This window comes from Chiloscyllium plagiosum, chromosome 22 (genome assembly GCF_004010195.1).
Source record: "Chiloscyllium plagiosum isolate BGI_BamShark_2017 chromosome 22, ASM401019v2, whole genome shotgun sequence".
Lineage (NCBI taxonomy): Eukaryota > Metazoa > Chordata > Chondrichthyes > Orectolobiformes > Hemiscylliidae > Chiloscyllium > Chiloscyllium plagiosum.
This window is the reverse complement of record NC_057731.1, coordinates 507,056-528,109: the sequence shown is the minus strand read 5'-3', so window position 1 is coordinate 528,109 and position 21,054 is coordinate 507,056. Positions and strand designations below refer to the sequence as shown.

Below are 21,054 nucleotides of genomic sequence, written 5' to 3'. Positions count from 1 at the left end.
CTCTCATCCTTTTCATGTCCAGCTTGTCAAGTCCACTCAGGATCTTGTACACTTTAATGAAGTCACCTACTACTGTTCTCAGTGGAAGCTAGCCTAGTCTGTCCAACTTATCCTCCTAAGACAACCTGTTCATTCCAACACACTTCTATCCTCATTTAAATTTGGCAACCAAACTGTACTCAATATTTCTAGATCCGGCCCCCGAACACATGAACACACACATATTCCCCCTCCCCGCCCCATTACTAATACTTTTCTCTGGTTCATATTCTGTTCCCCTTTACAGCAATTGGAAAGACAACCTCGTGGCCAGTTCAGATGGCTGTTAGATTCAGACTTGAGAAATTCACCTCTCAGTAGTTTTGCAACTTCACTCAATTGAACTAGCTTGAAAGTATACGCATGTTACTGCAGTTCATCCTAAGTGTGAGAATTTTCTGATCATTCATCTGCAGTATCTATGCTGCTTTGTGTGACAATGTATCCATCCTTAAAAAAAAATTCTCATTCCTGGTGTATGCATTGTATCTCATTGCAATTTATACGACTGGTCCGCCTCAGTTTCTGGTCAGTGGTGACCACTGTCCAACCCTGGGACCCTGGTGCTGTGAGACAGCAGTGCTATCCACCGTGCTGCAGTCTGTTTGGTGTGGGTGCATCCAAAATGCTGTAATGTCATTACTGTGGGGTGCACTGGTTCCAAAAAAAACTGTGTGGTTGAATTGCCCACTATTGGTTTGCTCACTGGCTGCTGCCGTCTAAGAGGTGTTGGGATTTATTAGAACTTTGTAGGGCCCTTGTAAACTTTTGATATTATATCACATATGTGTTACAGGCTGCAGCTCAAAAGAAATCAGTTCATTTTGTTCCTCCCTGTCCATATTTTCTGCTTGAAAATCAGGTGCAGGAGTGACTAATTCCTACTTTGACATTAATAGATTTTAACCAGTGGGTCCAAGTTATTAAAGTAATGTGGGAGAAAAAAAACCTTAAGCCAAGTTTGTCAGAATGTTCATTTGGAAGGTATGTTTTCTAAATAATTCACTGGTATATATTGATCTCACTGCTCAAAGGGTATTGAAACCAGTGTAGTTGGCAGGTGAAGCAGAGTTAAAGAACAGGAGTTATTTAGACCACGAAACACACAAATTCATGCATTTTAAAGCTATTTGTGTATTCACTGCCTAAATTTCTGTCTTTACATTTGTGACGCAAACTGTCATTGTACATTTCTCACGTTATGAATACAATCTTCCACTAGTGATGCTGTTGCACAAATGCTAATAAATTATCCAGTTTAAGAAATGCTTGTAATCTGAATCAATTTTGTAATTAAAAGTTCATTGTTTGGAGTTCAGTTTGTGACTGAGATCTTTCTTACAGGAGTGTTTTCTACTCTGCGTGCTGTCCCAAAGAAAGAAGGCTTCCTTGGCCTGTATAAAGGTAACGGAGCAATGATGGTCAGGATCTTTCCTTACGGTGCTATTCAGTTCACTGCATTTGACCGATACAGAAAGGTAAAGTTAGTTGAATAAATAGAATTCATGATAACAGCATTATTAAAATATGGAATTAATACACAAGTACAAGTTGTAACAGTCATTTCTGTTTTGTGACTTGCTGATCTGAATGAATGGGAAATAGTGTGGTACAGCAATTAACCCTAATATGCCTAATATTCTGGAGCACCAGAGCAGTATTTTTTATTCATTCATGAAATGCAGGCTTCACTGGCTGGGCTAACATTTATGGTCTATTCCTAATTGCCATTGAGGAGGGTGGAGCTGTCTTTTTGAACTATTGCTTTCCTTATGGTGTAAGTGCATCAGGGAAGGAATTTAAGGTTTTTGACCCAGCCATACAGCAAGAAAGAAGATATAATTCCAAATTAGGACAGGAGGTGCATTGGAGAAGAACTTCCAGGTTGTGTTTCCATAGAGGGTATTGGTAGAGGGTTGCTTTTCAGACTGGAGGCCTGTGATCATCAGTGCGCCACAAGGATCATTGCTGGATCCACTGCTTTTCGTCATTTATATAAATGATGTGGATGTGAACATAGGAGATATGGTTAGCAAGTTTGGAGGTGTAGTGGACAGTGAAGAAGGTTACCTTGGAGTACAATGGGATCTTGATCAGATAGGCCAATGGGCCGAGGTGTGGTAGATGGAGTTTAATTTTGATAAATTTGAGGTGCTGTATTTTAGGCAAGTCAGGGCAGGACTTATACACTAGGATAAAGCGAGGACTGCAAATGCTGGAGAGTCAAGAGTTGAAAAATGTGGCTCTGGAAAAGTACAGCAGGTCAGGCAGCATTCAAAGAGCAAGAGAGTCAACGTTTCGGGCATCAGCCCTTCATTAGGATTTAAACACGTATGTTTGCCTTTATTAGTCAGTGCATTGAGTATGGGAGTTGGGAGGTTACATTGAGGCTTTACAAGACATTGGTTATGCCACTATTGGAATACTGCATGCAGTACTGGTCTCTCTGCTGTAGGAAGAATGTTGGGAAACTTGAAAAGTTTCAGAAACGATTTACAAGAATGTTGCTAGAGTTAGAGGGTTTGAGCCTTAGGGAGAGGTTGAATAGACTGGGCTGTTTTCCCTGGAGCGTTGGCAGCTGCGGGGTGACCTTAGGGGTTAATAAAATCATGAGGGGCATGACAAATCGACAAGGTTTTTTTCCTAAGGGTAGGGGAGTCCAAAACTAGAGGGCATAGGTTTAAAGTCATTTAGCTCATTGAATCTGTGTCCACACTTATGAGAAATCTAATCAGATAACATTGCCTGGTCTGTGTGTGGCATAGTGCTAACTGAGACAAACTTCAAATAGATGTTTCCACACTGTAATCTAATCTAATCTAATCTAATCTGGCAATTTAGAACTGGCTATTCATAAGGTGCTATGGGCCATCAGCAGAATTGTATTGAATCACAAACTATAACCTCACGGCCCCCCACATTCCCAGCTCTACCATTGCCATCAAGCTGGGAGATCAGTCTTGTTTAAATGAGGAGTACAGGAGAGCATGCTCAGACCAGGACCAGGCAGACATAAAAATCGCCTCATAGCGTCAACCTAGAAAAGCTAGAACACAGGACCACTGGTGTGCCAAACAGTAGAAGGAGCAAGTGATACAGTTAAGAGATCCCACAAACAGCAGATCAGATCTAAGCTCTGCGGTCCTCAAGCATCAACGTTGTGAATATCGGTGGATAAGAAAACAACTAATAGGTGGAGGCGATTCCCCAAATATTCCCAGTCACATTGATGGAGAGCCCAGTACAGAAGATAAGGCAGTTGCATTTACAGTTATCATTGCCAAAAGTGCTGATTGGATGATCCATCTTGGCCTCCTTCTGGGGTCCACAGCATCACAGTTGTCAGTCTTTAGTCAATTCAACTCGTTCCACCTGCATCAAGGATTGGCTAAAGGTACTGGGTTTTCCAAAGGCACTGACAACATTCTGGTAGTATTACTGAAGAGTTATGCTAATGCTCTAGATATGTGCTGTAAGGTTTTATAACTTTGACATTACAGTTGCTAAATCACATCCTGGGGGTACCATTGACCACAAACAGAACTGGTTAAGCCATATAAAGTCATGATTAAGTCATTCAGTTTGCTCAGATATGGCCTTACCTTAACAATTCCCCTTGATTCACAAACAGAAAGTGCTGGACAAACTCAGCAGGTCCGGTAGCATCTGGGGAGAGAGAATCAAAATTAACATTTCAAGTCCAGTGACCCTTAGTCTCCTTTATTAGAGTCAGTCATAGATTCTAACAGCATGGAAACAGGCCCTTTGACCTAACTCATCATGCCGACCAAATTTCCTAAACTGAACTCGTCTTGTTTGCCTGCATTTGCCCCATATCCCTCTAAACCTTTCCAATTCATGTACCTGTCCAAATGCCTTTTAAATGTTGCAATTGTGCCCACCTCTACCACTTTCTCTGGCAGCTCATTCCATATATGCACCACTGTCCGTGTGAAAACGTTGTCCCTCAGGTCCCTTTTAGATCTTTCCTTTCTCCCCTTAAACCTGGGCCCTCTAGTCTTGGACTGCCCTACCCTGGCGATTCACCTTATCTATGCCCCTCATAATTTTAAAACCTCTATCAAGTCACTCCTCAGCTCCCTACACCCCAGCTTATCCAGCCTCTCCTTTGGGGTGGCTCAGTCATTAGCTTTGCTGCCTCACAGTGCCAAGGATGCTCTTCGGAGGGCCAGTGTGGACTTGATGGGCTTATTGGCCTGCCTCCACCCTGTCGGGATTCTGAGTTTCCACAGAACTTATTCTAATGTCACATAAATCCAGAACCTTCTCTTCAGCCCCCATCAATATTGCTGTCTTAACATTTCTCTTCCGTCCATGTATAGCTGAGCCACCCATTGTGCTGTGGACTTGGACTTGACTTTGGCTGCAGTCTCCAGAGGAATCCCCTTCTTTGTCAGTATTCAGGGTTGAATACTGATTAGACAGCAAATATGAAAACATTAGTGTTAGTCTTTATTACAGTGTTTGTAAATGAAAAATTCTTCTTGCAATTATGGAGAGTTTTAGTGAGATCATACCTGGAACAGAGTGTGTGGCTTAAAACGTGTTACCTCAAGAAGGACCTACTTGCCTTGAGTTCACTAAAGGTTCATGAGATAGGTTCATGGGATGAGGAAATTGACCATTAGGAGAGAATGGCAGGTCTATATCAGGAAACTTCTTTTTGAGATTTTCTCGAGGGCTGCTTTTTAAATTTTGAGGGCTACTTTTTAGTATTCAAGTCTCCTTTTTTCATTCTTATGAACAAATGCATTTGATGATGCAGTTGCTGAGTAGCAGTACCTTTTATATTTGTGGATATCAACTTGCACCGAAGCAGAGAGAGAAGAATTCATTGATATTCTCAATATGAATTCTGTATTAAACATGAAGTACCGATGCACAAGAAAATTATTGATTTGCTAGACATTGCCATATTAAAATAGGCATAAGACAACAGGCATAAGTTGGCAGCGAAAGTTTTTTTTATATCAAAGTAACTGACACACACAAAGCTATCATCCTAAAAGCACTTCTACAGACTGATGTCCCAACTAATGCGTTTCCATTGCATGTGCACAAAGCTGGAATATATAACTAGTTACTACAGTTCTACCCTTTATTTATCATCTCAGATCTCAAACTCTGACTTAATTGACAAGTTTTCATTGCAATAGCATCCATTACATTCATTCACATATAGTGGCACCTGAACGTTTGGGCATTTAAATGAGAGAATCCACATACATTTGCCAGAATTGATTTCAAATTTCATTTTTGCTTGTTTCTTAGTTAGCTGATTAGTTTATTAGCTGATTGTTGATTAGTTTAAAACTCTTCTCCCTTCCTGCCTCCCCTTCTCACCCTTCCAGCCTTACCTACTTGCCCCATGCCTTCCCTTTTACTCAGGCAGTTGCCTTGCACTCTTACCTGCCTGCATTTTCAACCTCCTTTCTTCACCGACCCCTCATAGCATCCTCCTTCACCCAGTGCGGTCCTCCTGTCCATTCACAGCCTTGCCCTTGTTATTTTCGCAACTCGACCCATCACTCTAGTCGCAGACTTCTCCCAACCCTTCCCCTTCACTTGTAGGCTATCGTTTTCTCACTGTACTTCTTTCTGTACAATCCCTCTCTTCACTCCCTTGAAGCCTCTTACTTCCTACCCCTGTTGTCCAATGGCTAAGGGCTTTCTGCCCATTTGTCACCCTCAAACACACAGTGAAAGTCTTCTTCACCTCTGGCTTACTTAGTTTCATTTTTGTCTTATATGTTCATTGCTCCTTCAATCACAGGCTGTATCTTGCTCATGTTTGCTACCGACAAATGTCAGTTGGCCAATCAGCAGCAGGCATGAAAGAGAACCAGCCTGAGATTGGAAGAGCAGCTCCCAGCTGATTCTGTTCATTCTGCAAAAGCAGTGACATTTGTCTGGTCATCCTCATGCATGGATTTTCCCAGGCATCTTGACTTTTGGGGATTAATTTACTGCTGCCCCCATGTCTGTTGAGCAGTGACCAATAATTATGAGAGTTTAGAATGGCAAAAGATCATAGGATCATGATAGCACAGAAACCCCTGTCATATTATTATTTCAGCCCTCTATTGAGTATTTCAGTCCATTACTTTCTTCCTGACCTTACAAGTTTATTTCCCTTTTGTACTCTGTACTCCTCCAATTTTCTCTTAAATCATTGATTTCTGATTTTGTTACCTACTGTATGAGGCAGTCTTCAATATTCTATGCTGTTGCTCAAAACCTTAAAATTGTATCCCTTAGTTTCCACCAGCTTTTCTTTTGTCTATATTGGCCAAACCTGTCATAATTCTGTTCATGTTCCCCTATTCCTGTTTTGAACTCTGCCATTAATTTGATATTGCCTCTCCCTATCCCATCTACCAAAATGAATCACCTCACACTCAGCCATACCCACTGCCTCCTATTTGCTCCCTAACCAACATAATCTCTCCCTTGACTATCCTTTGATTATTTGTGTTTGTAAAGCACTTTTGAATTCTATTGACTCCCCAGAAGAGAGTTGGATGAGTACTTTGAGGAGCAGGAAAATGATGAGCAGCAGAGAGAAGGAAAGAGGGTATCAAAAACAGAAATTGCTGAATGAGCTGAGTGGGTCTGGCAGCGTCTGTGGAGAGAAATCAGAGTAAATGTTGCGAACCCAGTTCTGAGGAAGGGTCATTGGATCCAAAATGTGAACTCTGATTTATCTTCACAGTTGCTGCCAGATCTGCTGAGCTTCTCCAGCAATTTGTGTTTTTGTTTCTGATTTACAACATCTTCATTCTTTTGGTTTTACTTAGGGGAGAGAGTATGGTTGGATAACCGCATCAAATAGCTGACACAAATATAGTTATGATTTGGATTTGCCGGTGTTGGACTGGGATGTACAAAGTTAAAAATCACACAACACCAGGTTATAGTCCAACAGGTTTAATTGGAAGCACACAAGCTTTCGGAGCGACGCTCCTTCACCAGTGGTATGGAGGGCTCAATCCTAACACACAGAATTTATAGCAAAACTTTACAGTGTGATGTAACTGAAATTATACATTGAAAAATTGATTGTCTGTTAAGTCTTTCAGCTGTTAGAATACAGTGATAGTTTCACTTCTTTCATATGTAAATCACAAAACCTTTTTTTTAAAAACTTGCATTCTCGGGTTAGCTGTTAACAATGGTGATAGCTAGACAATATAGTTTGTAGTCTTCCCTATGATGTATATGGTGTTGGTGCAAGTACCTAGGTGATGGCTCTTATATCTCTACATCTGAGCTTGGAGGTCCAACTGCTGTAATAACATTTCTCTGAACAGGTTGCTGCGAAAATACCTATATTTGTCTTGGCGGGGACAATGAAGCTCCACCAGACTCTGAAGGGATTTTTGAATGAAGGGAGTATGACTGGGACTGCATTTTGTAGAATTTAGAACAATAGTTGATCATAGTAACACATGAGTGTGTATATCAGTGAAGTTACTGGGATTTGTGAGATGTCTTAAGTAATTCATCAATGCACTAATGTGTATTGTGGCAATAGTTGGGAATGATTTTTGTGTGTTTAGAATTGTGAACAAATGAATGTCATTTTGATTTTTCTCAGCTCTTGATAGCCAAACTTGGTATCTCTGGGCACATTCACCGATTAATGGCTGGATCCATGGCAGGTAATTTGTTTCCTTCTGAATTCTTGATAATCTTCCAATGTAGCTGGTGTGAAGAAAATCTCTGAAATTGCTTAAAAAAAATTAACAGTGCTTTTAATGAAGTTTTTGGATCAGTTATGGCATAGAGGAGGCCATTTGGTCCATCTACTCCAAGCTGTCACCCAGCAGTCAACCAGTCCTCCTACCCACTCTAGTCCTGATTATAGAATTCATACAGTGTGGAAGCAGGCCATTCAGCCCATCAGGTCCACACACACCCTCCAAAGAGCATTCATCCCAGACACACCCCACTACTTTATCCTTGTAACTCTGCATTTCCCACCTGCTAGTCCACCTGGCCCGCACATCCCTGGACACTGTGGGCAATTTAGCAAGGCCAGTCCACCTAACCTGCACATCTTTAGACTGTGGGAGGAAACCAGAGCACTTAGAGGAAGCCCCTGCAGACATGGGGCGAATGTGCAAACTCCATATTCTTAGCCTGAGATTGAGAATTGAACCCAAATGGAATCCCTGGTGCTGTGAAGCAACAGTGCTAACCACTGAGCCCATTATTTCCCTCAAAGTACCCAAACAGTCTCTTTTTGAAATCATTCCTTGTTTCTGCTTCCATCAAACTTGTACATCATGAATTCCAGGTCATTACCACTTATTATGTAGAAATATTCTCCTTTGTTTCCTCCCCTTTCTAATTCTGCATTTAAGTTCCTTCCTAATTTCTCTATACTCCTCTAAGGCTTTCGGCTTCTGCATAGACCAATCCTATGCTTTCTTTATTATTTTGACTGAGCTTACAATTTCCTTTGTCACCCATGGTTTCTGGATCCTGCTATTCCTATCCTTTAATTTTGCAGTGACATGCAAGACCTGCGCTTTAATCAACTGCTCACCATAAGCCTCCCACATACCAGACATGGACCTGCTCTCAAATATCTGCTCCCAATCCACATTTCCCAGTTCCTGTCTAATTTGGATGTAATTGACCCTTGCTCAATTAAGCACCCTCACCAGAGGGTTAATCCTACCCTTGTCCATGTCTACTTAAAATCTTATGGAGTTATTAGTCTCGAAGCCCAAAATGCTGTCCTACTGAAACATCGATCACCTGACCTGGTTCATTCCCCAAATAACAAGTCTAGTATGGTCGCTTCTCTGGTTGGATTGTCAACATACTGTCTCAAAGAGCCTTTCTTGACACATCTAACAAATTGTTTTCTATCCAAGCCCCCGGCTGTAGAGAGGCCCAGTCAATAAGAGGAAAGTTGAACTGGAGGTGCCATTATTGGACTGGGGTGTACAAAGTTAAAAATCACACAACACCAGGATATAGTGCAACAGGTTTCTTTGGAAGCACTCGTTTTTGGAGCACTGCTCCTTCATCAGGTGGTTATGGAGTATAAGATTATAAAATACAGAATTTATAGCAAACGTTTACAGAGTGATGTAACTGAAATTATGTATTGAAAAAGACTTGGATATCGTTTGTTAAGTCTCTCATAGAGTCAGAGAGATGTACTCCATGGAAACAGACCCTTTAGTCCAACCCGTCCATGCCGACCAGATATCCCAATCCAATCTAGTCCCACCTGCCAGCATCTGGCCCATATCCCTCCGAACACTTCCTATTCATATACCCATCCAAATGCCTTTTAAATGTTGCAATTGTACCAGCCTCCACCACTTCCTCTGGCAGCTCATTCCATACATGTCCCACCCTCTGCGTGACAAAGTTGCCCCTTAGGTCTCTTTTATATCTTTCCCCTCTCACCCTAAACATATGCCCTCTACTTCTGGACTCCAGGGAAAAGACTTTGTCTATTTATCCTATCTATACCCCTCATAATTTTGTAAACCTCTATAAGGTCACCCCTCAGCCTCCAATGCTCCAGGAAAAACAGCCCCAGCCTGTTCAGCCTCTCCCTGTAGCTCAGATCCTCCAACCCTTGCAACATCCTTGTAAATCTTTTCTGAACTCTTTCAAGTTTCACAACACCAACTCCTGTACTCAATACTCTGACCAATAAAGGAGAGCATACCAAAAGCCACCTTCACTATCAAGGAGCTATGAACCTGCACTCTCTATTCAGCAACACTCCCTCGGACCTTACCATTAAGTGTATAAGATCCTGCTAAGATTTGCTTTCCCAAAATGCAGCACCTCTGAATTTATCTGAATTAAACTCCATCTGCCACTTCTCAGCCCATTGGCCTATCTGGTCCAGATCCTGTGGTAATCTGAGGTAACCCTCTTCGCTGTCCACTACACCTCCAACTTTGGTGTCATCTGCAAACTTACTAACTGTACCTCTTATGCTCACATCCAAATCATTTATGTAAATGACAAAAAGTAGAGGGCCCAGCTCCGATCCTTGTGGCACTCCACTGGTCACAGGCCTCCAGTCTGAAAAACAACCCTCCACCATCACCCTCTGTCTTCTACCTTTGAGCCAGTTCTATATCCAAATGGCTAGTTCTCCCTGTATTCCATGAGATCTAACCTTGCTAATCAGTCTACTGTGGGGAACCTTGTCAAACACCTTATTGAAGTCCATATAGATCACATCATCTTCTCTGCCCTCATCAATCTTCTTTGTTACTTCTTCAAAAAACTCAATCAAGTTTGTGAGACATGATTTCCCTCACACAAAGCCATGTTGACTATCCCGAATCAGTCCTTGCCTTTCCAAATACATATACATCCTGTCCCTCAGGATTCCTTCCAACAATTTGCCCACCACCGAGGTCAGGCTCACTGGTCTATAGTTCCCTGGCTTGTCTTTACCGCCTTTCTTAAACAGTGGCACCACGTTTGCTAACCTACAGTCTTCCGGCACCTCACCTGTGACTATCGATGATACAAATATCTCAGCAAGAGGCCCAGCAATCACTTCTCTAGCTTCCCACAGAGTTCTCGGGTACACCTGATCAGGTCCTGGGGATGTATCCACTTTTATCCGTTTCAAGACATCCAGCACTTCCTCCTCTGTAATCTGGACATTTTGCAAGATGTCACCATCTATTTCCCTACAGTCTATATCTTCTTACAAGTTTGTTTCTCAATTTTCTTCTGACTATTAGGGGGTCTATAATACAATCCCAATAAGATGATGATCCCTTTCTTATTTCTCAGTTCCACCCAAATAACTTCCCTGGATGTATTTCCAGGAATATCCTCCCTCAGCACAGCTGTAATGCTATCCCTTATCAAAAATGGCACTCCCTCTTCTCTCTTGCCTCCCTTTCTATCCTTCCTGTAGCATATGTATCCTGGAACATGAAACTGCCAGTCCTGCCCATCCCTGAGCCATGTTTCCGTAATTGCAATGATATCCTAGTCCCATGTTCCTAACCATGCCCTGAGTTCATCTGCCTTCCCTGTTAGGCCCCTTGCATTGAAACTTTATTGCTGGAACAGCACAGCAGGTCAGGCAGCATCCAGGGAACAGGAGATTCGACGTTTCGGGCACAGGCCCTTCTTCGGCCTGTGCCCGAAACGTCGAATCTCCTGTTCCCTGGATGCTGCCTGACCTGCTGTGCTGTTCCAGCAATAAAGTTTCAACTTTGATCTCCAGCATCTGCAGACCTCACTTTCTCCCCTTGCATTGAAATAAATGCAGTTTGATTTATTAGTCCTACCTTGTCCCTGCCTGCCCTGACTGTTTGACTCACTTCTGTTCTCAGCAGTTTAATTTATCAGGCCTACCTTGTTCTCTGCTTTGTCCCCGCCTGCCCTGACTGTTTGACTCTCTTTTCTCAACTGTACCTGTCTCAGATTGATCTCTTTCCTCGCTATTTCCCTGGGTCCCACCCCCCAATGTAATAGTTTAAATCCTCCTGGGCAGCTCTAGCAAATCTCCCTGCCAGTATATTAGTCCCCTTCCAATTTAGGTGCAATCCGTCCTTCTTGTACAGGTCACTTCTACCCCAGAAGAGATTCCAATGATCCAAAAATGTGAATCGTTCTGCCATACGCCAGCTCCTCAGCCATGCATTCATCTGCTCTATCCTCCTATTCCTGCCCTCACTAGCTCGCAGCACCGGGATTAATCCAGATATTACTACTATCGAGGATCTCCTTTTTAAATTCCTGCCTAACTTTCTGTGTTCTTCCTTCAGAATCTCATCCTTTTGCCTTCCTTTGTCATTGGTTCCAATGTGTACAATGACCTCCTGCTCGCCCCTCTCCTCCTTGAGAACATCCTGCACCCTCTCTGAGACATCCTTGATCGTGGCATCAGGGAGGCAACATACCATTCTGATTTTTCGCTGCTGGCCGCAGCAACGTCCATTTGTGCCTCGGACTAGAGAGTCCCCCAACATAGTTGATCTCTTGGAACTCTATGTACCCCTCATTGCATTAGACCAGTCTCAATACCAGAAACTTGGCTGTTCGTACTACATTTTCCTGAAAATCCATCACCCTCTACATTTTCCAAAACAGTATACTTGTTTGAAATGGGTATAGCCACAGAAAACTCCTGCATTACCTGCCTACCCCTCGTAACATTCCTGGAATTAACCCATCTATGTGACTGTATCTGCAACTTTTCTCTCTTCCTATAACACCCATCCATCATCCTCTACATTTTCCAAATCATTGCCTCTAGCTGTCTCTCCAACCGATCCATTTGATCTGATGGGGTTGCAACCAACAACGTTTATTACAGATATAATCCTCAGTAACACATAAATTCTCCCTGAACTCCCACATCCAACAAGAAGAGCATATCACTCTAATAAAGGTCATTTTTGTACTTCCAGTCTACAGAACCAGAAAATAGTACTGTCTTATTCCTTTATCACTGCTCCATGCTAACTTCATACTTCCGGCTTATATTTTTAAGTTTAATCAAGAGACATTTCTCAATGAAACATATAATCGAAAAAAAACCCAGTCTACTCACTACTGTAGACTTTCTGTAAGACTACACGTAAAAATATTCACATCTCTTTCTGTGCTGTGACCTCGCTCAAACAGGTTCCTCCAAGATTAGTAGTGGATTTCACTGTTTGTTAATTTTTCCAGACACACTCCGATGTCCAGCAATACATGAATTCAAACAGCAAAGGCATTAACTGCACAGGTTCAACAGCTGTGTCAGTCAGCAGTGTGGGTTTCTTTCTCTCTCTCTCTCTCCCGCACTGACCTCACCATGTGCTGCCTTTGCCTGTTTTTCTCCCTTTTAAATGGTGCTGTTGTTTTGATTTCTTGTTCTACAAATTTCTAAAACAAAGCAACAGCATATAAAACAGTAATTGCTGCTAATTTGAGGGAATCACCTCCAACACATAAAACACCTCAAAAAAGGAGCAGCTGTTACAGCCAGAAATTTTTCCCATCCTTCATCTTGTAGTAATGCCTTTCTTACATGGTTTTTCTATCTCCAGATATATTTTCTTCCTCAGATTCCTGACTACTGCTAAGAGGCCTGCTGTACACAACTTCCATCATGGTTTTTTTTCCCTTTGGGTTTCCTGAATTTTACCCACATAGATTGTACACCTTTTGACTCTATATTACTTCTTGCTATCAATTTAATTTTAATTCTTACTAACAAGACAACCCAATCCTCTCTGCTCATCTGCCTGACCTTTTGGTAGGACACACACTTTTGGATATTTGGTTACCAGTCCTGATATCCCAATCACCGTCCATTTTAATTCCCCATCTCGTTCCCTTTCCGACGTGACCATCCTTGGCCTCCTCCATTGTCACAACAAATCTGACTGCAATTTGGAGGAAGAATATCTCATCTTCTGCCTCAGCAACCCAGAGGAAATTTGGGCGGCACGGTGGTTAGCACTGCTGCCTCAGTGCCAGAGTCCTGGGTTCAATTCCCGCCTCAGGCAACTGTCTAGGTGGAGTTTGCACATTCTCCCAGTGTCTGCACGGGTTTCCTCCGGGTGCTCCGGTTTCCTCCCACAGTCCAAAAATGTGCCGGTTAGGTGAATTGGCCATGCTAAATTGCCCGTAGTGTTAGGTGCAGGGGTAAATGTCGGGGAATGGGTCTGAGTTGGTTGCTCTTCGGAGGGTCGGTGTGGACTTGTTGGGCCGAAGGGCATGTTTCCACACTGTAAGTAATCTAATCTAATCTAAGGAATCAACATTTGAGTTCTCCAATTTCAAATAATCTCGCTTCCCATCACCTGACTCACTTCCCAGGCCCTCCCCCTCCTCCTCCCTTTCCTTCCTCTCATCGACCCTTCCTTCCAGCACCAACCGGATTCATTCCTCTCATCGACCAACCAGGTTGTACCCTCTATCTGTGTTCGCCTATCCCCACCTCAGCACCCTGCCCCCACCCCCTTTATCTGCAGCTCCCCTTCCATCCATCCTCAGTCCTGAAGAAGGGTTACAGCCAAAATGTTGACTTCTTCACCTCCTAATGCTGCCTGGCTTACTGTGTTCTTCTAGCTTCCTGCTTGTCTACCTTGGAATCCAGCATCTGCAGTACTTTTGTCTCCGGCACGGATCTCCTTGTAGCCATGACTCTGTGATACCCACAACATCATACCTGCCAATTTCAATCCACATTATAAGCTCATTTGCCTTGTTTTGTATACTGCATGCATTTAAGTACAGCACACTCAGTGATGCGTTGACTCCCTCCTTCTCATGGTTTTACCACTATCTGTTGAGTCTGAAGTTAGATTTCTGACACTTCCCATACTCTCTAACCTATTACTTGTTCTCGTAACTTTAATTACGTCTGCTGATTCCTCCCCTAGAACATGGAACATTATAGTGCAGTACAGGCCCTTCAGCCCTCAATGTTGCATCGACATGTGAAATCAATCTGAAGTCTATCTATCCTACACTATTCCATTCTCATCCATATGCCTATCCAATTACCATTGAAATGCCTTTAAACTTGGTGAGTCTATTACTGTTGCATGCAGGGTGTTCTTTGCCCCTACTACTCTCTGAGTAAAGAAACTACCTCCATCTATCCTATATCTATCACCCCTCAATTTAAAGCTATGTCCCCTCATGCTAGCCACCGCCATCTGTGGAAAAAGGCTCTCACTGTCCACCCTATCTAACCTCTGATTATCTTATATGTCTTAATTAAGTCACCTCTCAACCTTCTTCTCTCTAATGAAAACAGTTTCAAGTCCCTCAGCCTTTCCTCATAAAACCATCCCTTCATATGAGGCAACATCGTTGTAAATCCCCTCTGAACCCTTTCCAAAGCTTCTACATCCTTTCTATAATGCGGTGACAAGAACTGTATGCAATGTTCCAAGTGCAGCCGCCCCAGAGATTTGTACAGCTGCAGCATGACCTCGTGATTCTGAAACTCAATCCCTCTGCCAATAAGAGCCAACACACTGTATGCCTTCGTAACAAGCCTATAAACCTGGGTGGCAACGTTCAGGAATCTATGTACCTGGACACCGAGATCCCTCAGCTCATCTACACTACCAAAAATCTTACCATTAACTAAGTACTCTGCATTCCAGCTACTCCTTTCAAAGTGAATCACCTCACATTTTTCCGCATTAAACTCCATTTGCCACCTGTCAGCCCAGCTCTGTAGCTTATCTATGTCCCTCTGTAACCTGCAACATCCTTCAGTTCTGTCCACAACTCCACTGACCTTAGCATCATCCACAAATGTACTAACTGATCCTTCTATGCCCTCATCCAGGTCATTTATAAAAATGACAAACAGTAGTGGATCCAAACAGATCCATGTGGTACACCAGTAATAACTGAACTCCAGGATGAATTTTTCCCTTCAACCACCACCCTGTGTCTTCTTTCAGCTCGCCAATTTCTGATCCAAGCTGCTAAATCACCCTCAATCGCATGTCTTTGTCTTTTGTGCAATAGCCTACTGTGGAGAACCTTATCAAACACCTTACTGAAATCTGTATGCACCACATCAACTGCTTTACTGTCATCCACCTGTTTGGTCACCTTCTCAAATAACTCAATAAGGTGTGTGAGGCTTGACTTACCCTTCACAAAACTGTGTTGACTATCCCTAATTAACTTATTCCTCTCCGGATGATTATAAATCTTATCACTTATAACCCTCCTTGAAATTTTTCCATAATTTCCCATGCAGATCACCCCCCCACCCTCATGACCCCATTTAGTTTAAAGTGTTATCCACAGCCCTAGTTACGCAGTTTACAAGGACACTGGTCTTAGCGTGATTCAGGTGGAGTCCATCCCACTGGAACAGCTTCCTCCTTCTCCAGTACTAGTACCAGCGCCTAATGAATTCAAATCCATTTTCCCACACCAATCATTAAGCCACTGGTTTTCCTCTTTAAGTTTGTTGACCAATTAGCTTTGGGTCCAGTAGTAATCCAGAGATTATTACCTTTTTTGCTTCTGCTTTTTCATTTAGTCCCCAGCTATTCATATTCCGTCAGCAGAACCTCCTTGCTATCTATACCTCTACCATGGATCAAGACACTTGGATCTTTCCCCTCCCACTCTAAGTTCTTGTGCAGCCCAGATGAGAGATTCTGAATCTGGGCACCAAGCAGGCAACACGACCTTCTCAAACCTGTCCACAGCGAATAATGCCTATTCCCCTGACTGTACTATCACCTGATTACATTGACATTTCTCTTTTCTCCCCCCCCTCTTAAATGGCTTCTTTACCATGGTGCAGTGGTCAGGTTGAACACAGAACAGGCCCTTCTGCCCTTCTTGTTGCGCCGACATGTGGAACCAATCTGAAGCTCATCTAACCTATACTATTCCATTCTCATTCATATGCCTGTCCAATGACCACTTAAATACCCTTAAAGTTGGCGAGTCTACTATCGTTGCTCATCCTCCCTACAGCATTCACTGCCATTCACACAGGGAATAAGAATCTCAAAGCTGTTAGACAAGCCTGAACCAACCATTTTTAACTGCTTCATAAATGACATTCCCTCCATCATAAAGTCAGAAGTGGAGATGTTTTCTGATGATTGCACAATGTGCAGCTCCATGACTCCTCAGACTTATCCATGTCCCTCAAGATTTTATAAACCACTATAAGGGCACTCAATCTGTGATGCTCCAGGGAAAAGAGTCCCAGCCTATTCGACATTCCAGTTTTAACAGCATCCTTGTAAATCTTTTCTGCACTCTCTCAAGTTTAACAACACCTTTCCTATAGAAGGGCGACCAGAATCATACGCAGTATTCCAAAAGTATCCTCATTAATGTTTTGGGCAGTCGCAACATGACTTCCCAACCCCCATACTCAATGTTTTGATCAATGAAAGCATTATAGTTGCTGCCTTCACCACCCTGTCTATCTCCAACTCCACTTTCAAGGAATTATGCACTGCACCCCAAGATCTCTGTTCAGCAAAAGTACTGAGAGCCCTATCATTAACTGTACAAGTCCTGCACTGATTTGCCTTACCAAAATGCAACACCTCACATTTATCTAATTGAAACTGCATCTGCTACTCATTGGCCTATTGTACTCTGCGATAACCTTCACTGTCCACAACACCACCTATTTCGGTGTCATCTTATAAATTGTACTTCCTATGTTAACATCCAATTTGTTTATGTAAATGACAAAAAACAGTGGACCCAGCACCGATCCTTGTGCACATTGCTGGCCACAAGCCTCCAATCTGAAAATCAACCTTCTTCCATCACCATCTGTCTCCTAACTTCAAGCCAGTTTTGTATCCAGTTTGTTAGCTCCCCCGGATCTCATGTGATCTAATCTTAGTAACCTGAATACCACACAGAACCTTGTCGAATGCTTTGCTGAAGTACATATAGACAATATCTGCTTTCATCAATCTTTGTCACCTTTTCAAAAAAACTCAGTCAAGTTAGTGAGACAAGATCTTCTGTGCACAAAGCCATTGACTATCCCGGATAAGTTCTTGCCTTTCCAAATGCATATAAATCCTGTCCCTTAGAATCCTGTCCAACAACTTCCCACTTAAGGCTCACTGGTATATAGTTCTCTGGCTTTTCCTTACAAGTTTACAGTTTGCCAAAGCTAACTCATGTCCCCTTTTTGCCCTTCTGATTTCCCTTTTATGTCTACTCCCTTGGCCCTCTGGTGATTCATTTGATCCCACCTGCCTATACCTGATATATGCCTCCTTTTTCTTGATCAAAGCCTCAATTTCTTTAGTCATTGAGCATTTCCTGTACCTTGCTCTACACACTAACAGCAACATACTGTCTCTGATCTCTTGTTATTTCATTTTCACAGGCCTCCTGCTTCCCAACCATTCCTTTACCTGCAAATAGATTTCCCCAATCAACTTTTGAAAGTTCCTGTCTAATACCATCAAAATCGGCCTTACTTCAATTTATAACTTTAACTTTTGGATCAGGTCTATCCTTCTCTGTCACTTCTTTTAGAACGATCACTTGCCCAGAAGTGCTCTCCCACTGTCACCTCAGTCACTTGCCTTTGCCTTATTTTCCAACAGACATTCACGTATTATTCCTTCTGTATTGGTTACATCCACATACTGAATAAGAAACTTGTATTTTACACATTTAACAAATTCCTCCCCATCCAAGGCCTTAACACTATGATAGTCCTTGTGTATGTTTGGAAAGTTTAACTCCCCTACCATTATAACTATTAACCTTACAGATATCTGTGATTTTCCTACATATTTGCTTTCAATTTCCCGCTGACTATTGGGGTCCTATAATACAATTCCAACAAGGTGATCATCTCTTTCTTATTTCTCAGTTCCAGCCATATACCTTCACAGGATGATCTCCCAGGAGCATCCTCCCTAAGTACAGCCATAATGTTATCTCTAACCAAAAATGCCATTCCCCCTCCTCTTTTGTCTCCCTTTCTTTTCTTGCTATAGCACCTGTACCCCGGAACATTAAGCTACCAGTCATGTCTATCCTTGTGCCACGTTTCAGTAATAGCTATGATATCCCAGTCCCATGTTCCCAACCAGGCCCTAAGTTCATCTGCCTTAACCTGTCAGGCCTTTTGCATTGAAGTAAATTTGTTGATTTGTTTGATCTGTTGTTGAAGTAGATGATTAATCAGGTTGTTTCTCAGCTGCACTTTCTTTGACTCATTTGTCTATTAAAATCCACATAACTCAGCTCACAGCTTCCATTATTTTCTGGGATAAAGAAACCCACTGATTAACAAAATAAAAACTGAAAGAATTAGAAATCAGATACATCCTTACAATACACCCTTGGCATCCAAGACTACTTTCGGAGTTGGTAAGGGTGATGTTGTTGATTGGACTATGCTTAGTATTTTCTTCAGAGCAGAAGGCAGATACAGTAGTCATTTCCACTGACACATTTGCCATTGATGGCTGGACTAATGCGTGTTGAAGTTGACCATGATTAATGATTATGGGTTTGTTGATTTTCAGTGCCCATCCTCGATCTTCCTGGGAACTTTCCGGTTTTCTTTTAGTTGCTCATAGTTGAGGCGTAGCTGCTGATTTTTCCCAGGAACTAGCAATCCTCTTTGGCATCAGGCAGTCATTAATTACTGAGAATGCTATAAAATGTCACACAAAGCCACCTTTGATCATGCCAAGGTTCCTTATTAAACTGGTCAAATAGAGTGATGACCAAACGATAACACCAAGTTTGTTTTACTACTGACCATGTAAGCCTGAGTTTAGGTTGTTATTGCTTTCATGTTCTTTGAGAGAACAACAGACAATAAGGAGTGTTATCTTACAGGGATGACTGCAGTGATATGTACTTATCCACTTGACATGATTCGAGCCCGTCTGGCCTTCCAGGTGAAGGGCGAGCACAGGTATGCTGGAATCATTGATGCTTTCAGGGTCATTTATACACAGGTGCGTATTGCATCTTTCTGTTACACTCTATGAGAAATGAACCTGATGAGCTGTGTTGGAAAATTGAAAGTAATTAAATGCTGATGTTCCCTAATATAATGTTAGTAAGTATTTCAATGACGGAGGTTTGGAGCATAGTTTGTAGCTTTCTGGGTGTAAATGTCAATCCCATAGTCATAAAAGGATTTCATTTTCATCCCCATTTTCAATGGAGTTTTCCTTAATTTGCTCTTGAGAATGAGAAAAGTCAATTTTTCAAAAATTTATGTTCGGGACTCCTTCTCAATCCCAAATACAACCTAAAACCTCTATTACTTCCATTGCAGTTAGACAGGAATGCTGAAGGAATGTCAAGCTGCTGGATCCAATTCCAATGAGCAAGCCAGCAGTTAATGGGACTGTTATAAAGCCACTTTAGTTTCATTCCAGCAAGACCTTGCAATTACAGGTCTGGTTTGGAGTAATAATACCACTCCTGAAAGATTTTGCATCGCTGGGAATGTGGGAAGTTTAAAACTGCAGAATTTAAGCCAATGCAGCTATTTAAAGAGACCCAGGTGTTCCAGCAGTGCTGCAAGCATCTGCATCAATAGTGACAGATAGTCACATTCTTTCCAGACAGTTAGATGCAAGATACTACTTATTGTGTGAACTGAGCCTCGCAGTCAGAGTAACAGGCAGCTCATCGTTGGGCTTAGAGCAAAGAACTTCCTTTCTCAGTATTGCTCCCTGTTGCTCTTGTCACTCTGGAGCATGACTCCTTATTTATATGGTCACTCTGAGAGTGCTGCATCCTGTTCGTGCAGTCACGCTGGGATTGTGATCCCTTGTTTGTATGGTTGTATGTGTTTCTTCTGCCATTCCCGTCTCTCTAGCTGACTCCATGGTTCTCACATCCTCTGTGCTATCAGGCCATATTTGTCTTAATTTTGCTTTCTAATTTGTGTTTTCCTTTGTCCATTCATATTTGGTTGCTCCTCTAGATATGCACTTATGTTAGTTCAGTATCATTTTATTCATTGTTTGTTGCTCCATTTTTCTTTTTCTCTACGTTTCCCAGGGCTTCTCTATGCCTCCTTTCATCTCTCCTTGTTTGGGTACTCTGCCCTATTAGTTGCTTACTTCCTATTCTGTTTTTGTTCATTCAGGATGTGGACAAAACTGGTTAGCCGTTTTTTTTTCTGTTGCCAATTGCACTTTAGGAGATTATAATGAGCTGCTGTTTTGAACTGTTCCAATCTGTGTGACGTATGTAGGCCCACAATGCTGTCAGGGTGCAACACTAAAGGAATGGCAATGCATTTACAGGTCAGGATGGTGTGTGTTTTGGAGGGGAATTTTCAGGTGTTGGTGTTCCTATGTGTCTGCTGCCCTTGTCCTTCTAAGTAATAGATCTCATTGGTTTAGAAAGTTCTTCTCACTGCAGAATTCTCAGTCTGTACCTGTTGTTGGCCTTTACATGGCTAGTCCCATTCAATGTGGGGTTTCAGCAATTCTGATGCCATTAAATGTCAAGGTGCAGTGGTTAGAGTCT

General features: G+C 42.3%; 1 protein-coding gene across 2 annotated transcripts in view; it reads left to right on the top strand.

The window, feature by feature from the left end:
* slc25a16 (solute carrier family 25 member 16) overlaps window positions 1-21,054 on the top strand; it is a 72,778-nt gene that overhangs the window by 33,841 nt on the left and 17,883 nt on the right. For both annotated transcript variants that reach the window (XM_043712243.1, XM_043712244.1), the window contains exons 4-6: window positions 1,384-1,517; window positions 7,658-7,721; window positions 19,399-19,520. In XM_043712243.1, coding sequence (XP_043568178.1) covers window positions 1,384-1,517; window positions 7,658-7,721; window positions 19,399-19,520 — 320 coding nt within the window. The remainder of the gene's footprint in view (window positions 1-1,383; window positions 1,518-7,657; window positions 7,722-19,398; window positions 19,521-21,054) is intronic.